Source organism: Coregonus clupeaformis, chromosome 14 (assembly GCF_020615455.1).
Source record: "Coregonus clupeaformis isolate EN_2021a chromosome 14, ASM2061545v1, whole genome shotgun sequence".
Lineage (NCBI taxonomy): Eukaryota > Metazoa > Chordata > Actinopteri > Salmoniformes > Salmonidae > Coregonus > Coregonus clupeaformis.
In genome coordinates this window covers 12,861,927-12,873,247 of record NC_059205.1, presented here as the reverse complement: position 1 = coordinate 12,873,247, position 11,321 = coordinate 12,861,927, and the positions used below count along the sequence as shown (strand labels likewise).

Below are 11,321 nucleotides of genomic sequence, written 5' to 3'. Positions count from 1 at the left end.
TATGCACACTGTATCTGCGGGCTGTTGGGGTGATGATGTAATCTCTTCCAAAGTGGATTAAATGTCAGTAATGGATTAGGAGCATCCTAAACTAGTCCAGTTTACTACAATCCACCGCGTCAATCACAATTATAATCTGGTCTCTCTAGTCATCTGCACTGCTGCACAAATGTCTTTGCTGTTACATCAAGTTTGCCAAAACTATAACACTAAAATGTGTATAAATCTGTTTATAAAAAAGGAAACCACTGATGGCAAAACATTGTGCGTGTGGTGTGCCACAGATTCAACTGAGATGACAGAAGTGAACTAGATATGGGCCACATGGCCTGTCCTTGCACAGTCAGTAGACGTATTTGCTATTGGCACATTATATGCTTCCGTCAATGAAGGCCAATGGCAATCTCTCAGTCATCCAGCGGTTTCACAAGCATCTCTGTCTGCTTGGTAAACGGCCTCAACAGCACATCCTTATTCTTCAGCTCACTATCCCCGGTATAGAGGTTGTGCTGGTGGATATACTCGATGACAGAATCCGGGAGGAGGTACTTGACGCTGAGGCCTCGTCTCAGGGCCCGCCGGACCTCCGTGGCGCTGGTCTCGTTGCGGACCCACTCGCTCACCAGGAAGATGTTTCGCCAATGGCGTGAAAGTGTGTCTGACTCGTGCACGGCGCGCTCGGGCTCCAGGCCCCCCCGGCTGACACAGACCAGGCCGAAGCGGCCCGCCACCTCCTCCACGTGGTCGTCCAGCCACAGGCCCGGCACCTTGAAGGTGTCCAGGAAGTCAGCTCCGCACAGCAGCTTCAGCCTGGGAGAGGAGCCTGAGAGAGGGCCAAGAAAAGGAAGAGTTGGTGAATGGTGGCCTTTACAACAATGTCTCTCCTGGTCTCCACCCAAGAGAGATTTGGATGTGGCCATCATGTTGCAGTAAACATGAAAGCCATGGTTTTAAAGACCATGGAATTGGTTTGCTGAGTGTTAGTTATTCATTTGTTTTACTGATTTCTTTATTTCTACTGCGGTAAATCATGTAATCCATCCCTCACTAGAATTAGCCATTTTCTTCATAAATATAGGTGTTAACCAGATGTAACCCCATGCCAGCTGACCACCAACAAAGTACGATGTAACTGAGCATTCGGATTACGTCCCTAAATCCATTTAATTCAATATTGTATTTTCAGTCAGGCCTTGTGCTTTGTGGCACAAACCTTCCGGAGATCCGAAGCACGCGTGACACACACACACACACACACACACACACACACACACACACACACACACACACACACACACACACACAGAGTCTTAATGGGATCCCTGAACAAAAGCTAATGCTCTTTAGCTGCGTTCGCTAGCACTGCAGTGTAACAACACAGTGTACACGTTAAGCACAGGCACACTATATGGGATTGTAAAAATCCATTACCCTTCTTTGTGTAAGAGCTTGTTTTAAAAGTGACAGGACATGAATTTTGGGATTTGGAGTAATTTGTTGACTTGTGCAGATAAACCATGGTAACCTGTATGTATTGACAGCGTGCTGACCAAACCCTAGACTGACAGTTAGTCAATGAGTAGATCAATCTCATGATTAAACAGACAATAAATCAATAAAAAATGTAATTGAGTTTAGTCAGTCATGAGAACTACAGATTTTGCTCTTAACCTGGAACTACATACACCACACATGGAACTCATTAACTCATCGAATTTCATGTGTGATTTATGTAAACTACCGGTCAAAAGTTTTAGAACACCTACTCATTCAAGGGTTTTTCTTTATTTTTACTATTTTCTACATTGTAGAATAATAGTGAAGACATCAAAACTATGAAATAACACATATGGAATCATGTAGTAACCAAAAAAGTGTTAAACAAATCAAAATATATTTTATATTTGAGATTCTTCAAATAGCCACCCTTTGCCTTGATGACAGCTTTGTACACTCTTGGCATTCTCTCAACCAGCTTCATGAAGTAGTCACCTAGAATGCATTTCAATTAACAGGTGTGCCTTCTTAAAAGTTAATTTGTGGAATTTCTTTCCTTCTTAATGCGTTTGAGCCAATCAGTTGTGTTATGACAAGGTAGGGGGGTATACAGAAGACAGCCCCATTTGGTAAAAGACCAAGTCCATATTATGGCAAGAACAGCTCAAATAAGCAAAGAAAAACAACAGTCCATCATTACTTTAAGACATGAAGGTCAGTCAATACGGAACATTTCAAGAACTTTGAACGTTTCTTCAAGTGCAGTCGCAAAAACCATCAAGCGCTATGATGAAACTGGCTCTCATGAGGACCCAAAGTTACCTCTGCTGCTGAGGATAAGTTCATTAGAGTTACCAGCCTCAGAAATTGCATCCCAAATAAATGCTTCACGGAGTTCAAGTAACAGACACATCTCAACATCAACTGTTCAGAGGGGACTGTGTGAATCAGGCCTTCATGGTCGAATTGCTGCAAAGAAACCACTACTAAAGGACACCAATAAGAAGATACTTTTTTTGGGCCAAGAAACACGAGCAATGGACATTAGACCGGTGGAAATGTGTCCTTTGGTCTAGAGTCCAAATTGGAGATTTCTGGTTCAAACCGCAGTGTCTTCGTGAGACACGTGTGGGTGAACGGATGATCTCCACATGTGTATTTCCCACCGTAAAGCATGGAGGAGGAGGTGTTATGGTGTGGGGGTGCTTTGCTGGTGACACTGTCTGTGATTTATTTAGAATGCAAGGCACACTTAACCAGCATGGCTACCACAGCATTCTGCAGCGATACGCCATCCCATCTGGTTTGGGCTTAGTGAGACTATCATTTGTTTTTCAACAGGACAATGACCCAACACACCTCCAGGCTGTGTAAGGGCTATTTTACCAAGGAGGAGAGTGATGGAGTGCTGCATCAGAGGACCCGGCCTCCACAATCCCCAGACCTCAACCCAATTGAGATGGTTTGGGATGAGTTGGACGGCAGAGTGAAGGAAAAGCAGCCAACAAGTGCTCAGCATATGTGGGAAATCCTTCAAGACTGTTGGAAAAGCATTCCAGGTGAAGCTGGTTGAGAGAATGCCAAGAGTTTACAAAGCTGTCATCAAGGCAAAGGGTGGCTATTTGAAGAATCTCAAATATAAAAATATATTTTGATTTGTTTAACACTTATTTGGTTACTACATGACTCCATGTGTTATTTCATAGTTTTGATGTCATCACTATTATTCTACAATGTAGAAAATAGTAAAAATAAAGAAAAACCCTTGAATGAGTAGGTGTTCTAAAACTTTTGACCGGTAGTGTAGTTCCAGGTCAGACCAAAAGCTGCTCATGACTACCTAAACTTTTAGGTTTACTAAGCGTTTGCACCTCTTCAGCGTTTGCACTTGTTTAAAAGGGGAAGAATAGGCATTGGTTTACCATTTATGTTTTATTCTCTGGTGCATACACTTCAACATATTTAACATAATATCTAACACTCATCTTTGGGGAGAAAATGCTACAGCCCTCTGGGATTAGGGACAAGAGTTCTAGATAATGTCTCTCCAAAGGAATTTCTGATAGGGTTCTTTCTGATATTATCCACCAGACTTTGATAGGAATGGTGTGCGTGTGTGTCTGGCTCCATTTACACAGTCTTTCCTGGCCCATACTGAAACCTTCATAATGATCTTTTCATGCCACACATCCCCCTCATCCTCTATACGTCATTAGCTTTAATGAACATGCTGCTTCCATAGAGCTGACTTCATAGAGCTGCTTCCATAGAGCTGCATGTGTAAAGGGGATAAAGGATTACTTAGTTGGCTTGAAAATATGAAAAAACAGATCCTTTACATATTTCAACCTAAATAAGATTCAAAATAGGGTATTAAAGACTGAGGAGAGGACGCCGGTGCCAATGTGGAGGATTATAACTAATAGAGGATGATTGCAGCTCAGTTGGTGCCAAGAGAGAGAGAGGCACAGTTCCATTTCAGTCCACTTCCCATAAAAGTCCCAGAAAACAGAATTGTGTTGAATGTTGAAGTCCAATTTCAACTGTTGTAAAATACTTTTCATGTGGTTGTTCAAGTGTGAGTACAGCTAATTTGATTTGTTAATTCAACTACTTTTATAGTTGATTGATTACTTTGAAATACTAATTGTATTGCCATGGGCCCACAAAGGGCCAGGTAAAGAGCCGCACGCGGCTCCAGAGCCACACATTCTAGACCCCTGACCTATCCAATCCTTTTAGATCTTTGAACATAAAAGGAGAAGGGGCTAGGGGCTGGAATGGGCCCATGGTACAGAGTGCAAGGTGAAGGAGGGTCTTACTTGTGAGATGATGGGAGTTTGTGGTTGGACCACTGTCCTTCCCTGTGCCCTCTTGGTACTGTTTCAGTATCCGACCATAATGGTACCTGCCAGCAGGACAAACAAAGCGAGAAACAAACAAACAAACATATGACAAACGCAAAGAAAACCAATGAAGAAATATACTGTTGAGAGCAAAAGCCTCTTACAGATGTTCTAGAAGATTTGTGTTGGCCGTTGGGTTACGTGATGCCATAGGTTCCCACAGCCCTGCTCCAATGTGGACAACAGGCCACTTCATGACTTTAATCAGCTCCGCTTGTTGCGAAAACGCAGCTTAAGAGTGCAGACAGCTCGCTCAACAAGGGGATTTGTCAGAGCAGAGGGGACAAGGAGAGGGTTGTATAATGCATCACAAGTGGGAACAGCACTTAAACTATGTGTGCATTTATGTTTGTGTATGTGGGTGTGTGTGTGTGTGTGTGTGTGTGTGTGTGTTTACGTTCGCATGGGTGCACATAGCCATTGTGTACATATAACTAAATGCATGTCATGTTTATGTGTAACCCTCCATTTATTTGACTTGTAGATCAAATCAATAGTGAGTGCCATTGTGGGAGAAAACACGCATGTAAAGTGGAGGTAACTTTCTGTATGTATAGTTTCAACTGGTTTATCAAAACCAAATGCAACTGTGTCCCACATCCACTTAATCACTATGGCAACATGTTACAATATGTCACAATAGCAACAAACTGATCTGACCCCAATAAACACCCAGACCTGGCATGCCCTGGCATGGGCATGTTGGCGCAATATCCCTGGAACCTCTGGCATCGCAGCCTTAGATCTGAGGTGGTTTCTGGCACATAGAACAGTTGGCATGGAGCAGCAACAGAGGGGATTTTTACCCAGGGAGCTCTATTGCTTTTCTATTGTGACTAGGTTTGCGGTGCGGGAAGAGGAGATTCTACGGAGCGCTAACGGCTAATGAAGAGCTAAAGGTCGAAGGCTGTGAAGTACAACAGGAGAGGACATAAACCAAGGCTCCGGACCAGTGTACACCTGTATTAACATGTGATTGGCTGTTGTCCATATTCAGTGGAATTTGATGTTTATGGACAGGTGTAGAATAGAGTACATGCACGTAAAACGCATTGTGATCGGATCTGATGGACCACAACAGTCATGTAAGTGTAGTTGTAACGGTCCTTAGATGAAGTAGAAAATTCCGATCATGAACGTGGACAGTTGAGGCATGATGTGACACATCATGTTGGGAGACATTTTAATACAGGGTGTGGATGCAAACTAAGCCCTTAATGAGATTTTTGTCTAAATCATTTGTGATAGGATGATCAAAGTTCTTTTTAAATGTCAGGTGTAGACGGGGTCTGTCTGATTGAAAAGGAGGATGAAGCTCTGACTGGCCTGTCTGCATGCTGAGATGTTTTACTTTGTCTACAACAAAGGGAATTAGACATTTTTACAACGTGATATTATTTCATGTATAAAGTGGAGCTGTATTGAAGGATTTTGTAAGTAAACCCCTTGAACAATTATCCCGGAGCTCTTGGAAATCAAAAACGTCCAGTAAAGGATACCATGGTTAGTTTAAGGTATTGACTACTTGTCAACACTAATGTTTGAGGTGGAATCCTGACCTATCAGATCTTCGATAAAAGCTCTGAATCCTATTGTGTTCTTTTTAACAAAAACACTTACAAAGTTATGAAAGGGTTACACTCAGCGGCTAACTTGCATAATGATGACTGTGGTGTACATGACCAGTGGCATCACAAGGCAATGCTGATCCCGCAAAATCTCTAATAACATAAATGTCTTAGTGTACTGTAGTTCACTGCTCATCAAAGCGGTAATAAACTTCTCAAAACGTTTCTTCAGAGAGAAGCCATTTCGGGGCTGTGATATACTAGTAGTTACTTATTCAATTAGTTTAAAGGTTTAAACTGTGAAAATGTGTGACTCCACACCTCATTGTGACCACTGTCTCTGTCCAGTCGGGCTGTTGGCTCTCCCAATCGTCAACGGAGACCCAGTCTGAGCTCTGCAGTGCCAGCCTCGCCATAGCGATGCGGTGCTTGGCCAACACCAGGCCCTGCTTGCCATAGCCGTCACTCACCGGAGACACAATCCCGCCCACCACCTGGAACTGACCTGAAAGGAGGTAAATCATTGGTTGATGAGACTCTTGATCCTCCCCACTCTCTGACATTGGGCGGATTTGATTATACTGAGCCACGGGGCACCGGTCTATGGCCCATGACGTGAACGGGCAAAAGCGGTGAGGGAGGAGTGCCCTTCTCAAATATTACAGTAATCTGCATGTCATGTTGTCAACAAGGAAGCATAGCGCATCATCCAGAAACATACAACATATATTTTCCATAAAAATATATTTGAATTTTCAAACTACAGTGGGGGAAAAAAGTATTTAGTCAGCCACCAATTGTGCAAGTTCTCCCACTTAAAAAGATGAGAGAGGCCTGTAATTTTCATCATAGGTACACGTCAACTATGACAGACAAATTGAGAAAATGTTTTCCAGAAAATCACATTATAGGATTTTTAATGAATTTATTTGCAAATTATGGTGGAAAATAAGTATTTGGTCACCTACAAACAAGCAAGATTTCTGGCTCTCACAGACCTGTTTCTTCTTCTTTAAGAGGCTCCTCTGTCCTCCACTCATTACCTGTATTAATGGCACCTGTTTGAACTTGTTATCAGTATAAAAGACACCTGTCCACAACCTCAAAACAGTCACACTCCAAACTCCACTATGGCCAAGACCAAAGAGCTGTCAAAGGACACCAGAAACAAAATTGTAGACCTGCACCAGGCTGGGAAGACTGAATCTGCAATAGGTAAGCAGCTTGGTTTGAAGAAATCAACTGTGGGAGCAATTATTAGGAAATGGAAGACATACAAGACCACTGATAATCTCCCTCGATCTGGGGCTCCACGCAAGATCTCACCCCGTGGGGTCAAAATGATCACAAGAACGGTGAGCAAAAATCCCAGAACCACACGGGGTTGACGTGTACCTATGATGAAAATTACAGGCCTCTCATCTTTTTAAGTGGGAGAACTTGCACAATTGGTGGCTGACTAAATAGTTTTTTTCTCCACTGTAGTTTTCATTGAGAAGGCAGCTAAAGTGTTTTTATCGAAAGCAATCACTTTTGCATGTGAAAACACAGAATCCTACTCATTACTCCGCGTGCTTAATTTTGTCACTTTTGTTTTGAGCCGACTTCACCGTGGGTTTTGAACGGGGCACCAGGCTCACGCCCAGGAGGCAGCCCGGTTCCAAAATGAATGCAATCAACTTTCACCCGGTGCAAAACACGCCTAATCGAATCCCCTCAATGACATATTGTCTTCCTTATTGCCCCAGAAAGGGCTACGACCGGTCACAAGGCTATGGGATTAAGGGCAATTCTATAACTATAATAAGAAAAGTGTTTTATACAACATGGGAAAATATAACAAATCGCTAGTCACCACGCAATATAATACTATACAGCTTATTCTGCTCAATGTTTACATTCTCACAGGTCAGCTGACATCTGGGTCCATGGGAAACTAGGAACATGATTTATTCCAACTGAAGTGCAGTCCTGTTTCTTTGGTCTATAGACTGAATGTTAAGGCACAAGGTGTAAAGTTGTGTGCAAGGAAGGCACAGCTCTATCTGCACAGATGACTATTGATACTTAACCACGATGGAAATGCTCCTGAAAGCTACACAGAAACCCTTGGGGGACTTCTTCCTTCCACTGTCCCGTGAGCACACTGATGAAATAAACAGACTCGTGCATAATACGTGCAAGTCTAGGAGGCAACACGAACATAGCAAATGAATACAGGGTCTCTATGGTGCCTGACCTGTCTGGTGCAGGTGATCCCTGGCCAGCTCGAACAGCCGCATGTGCTGGTTGGTGATGGGGTTGAAGGAGCCGCAGGCCAGGAGGACCAGTGGAATGCGGACAGACATCTTTGTTCCCTCAAACCATGGTCACCCCCACAGAACACTGAAAAACAGCAGAACACAGGATTAGAGACGAAGGGGGAAATGTATTCAATAATACCAGCAATGCTGATAATATAGCAATGCTTGAATTCATTGAATACTTGATGCACATTATCTCTCATAGGTGGTCAAGGTACTGAAGGGCTTAAATTGACATCAAGGAGGTTTAACAGTGTGGTCAGAATTTGAGGTATGAATCATGATAACTATGATGTGATATTTGGTTTATTGAGAAAGTAGCTATATGGAATTTAGCTATATGGAATTGGAGTGTGACCAGTGGTGGAAAAAGTACCCAATTGTCATACTTGAGTGAAAGTAAAGATACCTTAATAGAAAATGACTCAAGTAAAAGTGAAAGTTACCCAGTAAAATACTACTTGAGTAAAAGTCTAAAAGTATTTGGTTTTAAATATACTTTAGTATCCTAAGTAAATGTAATTGCTAAAATATACTAAAAGTATACAGTGCATTCGGAAAGTATTCAGACCTCTTGACTTTGCCCACATTTTGTTACGTTACAGCCTTATTCTAAAATTGATTAAATTGTTTCCCCCCCCTCATCAATCTACACACAATACCCCATAATGACAAAGCAAAAACACGTTTTTAGAAATGTGTGCGAATGTATTGAAAATAAAAAACGGAAATATGACATTTACATAAGTATTCAGACATTTTACTCAGTACTTTGTTGAAGCACCTTTGGCAGCAATTACAGCCTTGAGTCTTCTTGGGTATGACGCTACAAGCTTGGCACACCTGTATTTGGGGAGTTTCTACCATTCCTCTCTGCAGATCCTCTCAAGCGCTGTCAGGTTGGATGGGGAGCGTCGCTGCACAGCTATTTTCAGGTCTCTCCAGCAATGCTCGATCGGGTTCAAGTCCGGGCTCTGGCTGGGCCACTCAAGCACATTCAGACTTGTCCCAAAGCCACTCCTGCGTTGTCTTGGCTGTGTGCTTAGGGTCGTTGTCCTGTTGGAAGGTGAACCTTCGGCCCAGTCTGAGGTCCTGAGCGCTCTGGAGCAGGTTTTCATCAAGGATCTCTCTGTACTTTGCTCCGTTCATCTTTCCCTCGATCCTGACTAGTCTCCCACTCCCCGCCGCTGAAAAACATCCCCACAGCATGATGCTGTCACCACCATGCTTCACCGTAGGGATGGTGCCAGGTTTCCTCCAGACGTGACGCTTGGCATTCAGGCCAAAGAGTTCAATCTTGTTTTCATCAGACCAGAGAATCTTGTTTCTCATGGTCTGAGAGTCTTTAAGTGCCTTTTGGCAAACTCCAAGTGCGCTGTGTGCCTTTTACTGAGGAGTGGCTTCCGTCTGGCCACTCTACCATAAAGGCCTGATTGGTGGAGTGCTGCAGAGATGGTTGTCCTTCTGGAAAGTTCTCCCATCTCCACAGATGAACTCTGGAGCTCTGTCAGAGTGACCATTGGGTTCAATTGAATTTACCACAGGTGGACTCCAATCAAGTTATATAAACATCTCAAGGATGATCAATGGAAACAGGATGCACCTGAGCTCAATTTCGAGTGTCATAGCAAAGGGTCAGAATACTTATGTAAATAAGGTATCTGTTTTTTATTTTTAATACATTTGCAAAAAAAATCTAAAAACCTGTTTTCCCTTTGTCTTTATGGGGTATTGTGTGTAGATTGACTAATTTAATCCATTTTAGAATAAGACTAACATAAAATGTGGAAAAAGCGAAGGGGTCTGAATACTTTCCGAATGCACGGTAACTCATTTCAAATTCCTTATATTAAGCAAACTAGACAACACCATTGTCTTTTTTACAGATAGCCAGGGGTACACTCCAACAGACATAATTTACAAATGAAGCCTTTGTATTTGTTTAGTGAGTCCGCCAGATCAAAGGCAGAAGGGATGACCAGGGATGTTCTCTTGATAAGTGCGTGAATTGGACCATTTTCCTGTCCTGCTAAGCATTCAAAATGTAACGAGTACTTTTGGTTCTTAGGAAAAATGTATGGAGTAAAAAGTACATTATTTTCTTCATGAATGTAGTGAAGTAAAAGTAGTCAAAAATATAAATAGTACAGATACCCCCAAAAACTACTTAAGTAGTACTTTAAAGTATTTTTTATTAAGTACTTTACACCACTGAGTGTGACATAGCTGCATACAAGGTACAACAAGGTGCTTCATAGGTACAACATTTTCCAACGAAAATTACGGAACTGGGGTAGACTACAGGTAGTCTCGCGAGGCTACACAGGAGACCCCTCACGCGGGGCTCACGTAAAACTTCTATGAAAGTTTTTATTTGTTCTAATTTAAACAGCACATGCAGGAAAACACGACTGGTTATTCATCTACAGTAGCAGTCAAAACTATTTTCAACATCTAGCTAGTATTTTCTTACTACATTAGCTAGTAGCTACCTAGCCTCGTTGAGAACCTTTTGGAGGTATGGCAACGCGAGCCTAGTAGCTACCTAGTCCGTTATACCTATTCCGCGTTATAGACAGGGTAGTTGGCAGTTTTTATCAGGCGGCTACAGGTGATTTGACATTGATAGCGGGCTAGCTAACGGTAACCAGGCTGGCTATAACACACACATCGAATGTCTTACGATGATTATGCTGTCTGCTATCTTATTTGTTTAAAACCCTGTCATGACATATTCATTAAAATGTTTTAACGCCAATGGTAGCTACAAGCAATAATATCATTACCTTTTCCCGCTTGTGTACTACGTGGTTTGCGTAAGGTTCATGTGTTACACTTTTTGCCTTCCCCAGCTTGAAGCAACGTTGTATAAAGGTTCTGTAGTGGTATGGTACGATAGTGACATCTAGTGGCAAAACTGACGTTCTCTAGTTGTTTGAGGTCTGCGTTCTTCACATGAAACTGAATGCCAGAGTTCTACACATCTGTGAGTACAAATAATACAAATCTCTCGCTCTCTCTCTCTCTCTCTCTCGATGTTTTGAAAA

At 42.4% G+C, this 11,321-nt stretch overlaps 1 protein-coding gene across 1 annotated transcript; it reads right to left on the bottom strand.

The window, feature by feature from the left end:
- Positions 1-215: 215 nt before the first annotated feature.
- Positions 216-11,106, bottom strand: nmnat3 (nicotinamide nucleotide adenylyltransferase 3). The gene is made up of 5 exons (XM_041895811.1): positions 11,061-11,106; positions 8,211-8,356; positions 6,293-6,476; positions 4,320-4,405; positions 216-823 (listed from the first exon to the last, which is right to left on the bottom strand). Exons 2-5 carry the CDS (start codon positions 8,317-8,319, stop codon positions 408-410), a joined length of 795 nt encoding a protein of 264 aa, XP_041751745.1. The 5' UTR covers positions 8,320-8,356; positions 11,061-11,106; the 3' UTR covers positions 216-407.
- Between the last annotated feature and the right edge of the window lie 215 nt (positions 11,107-11,321).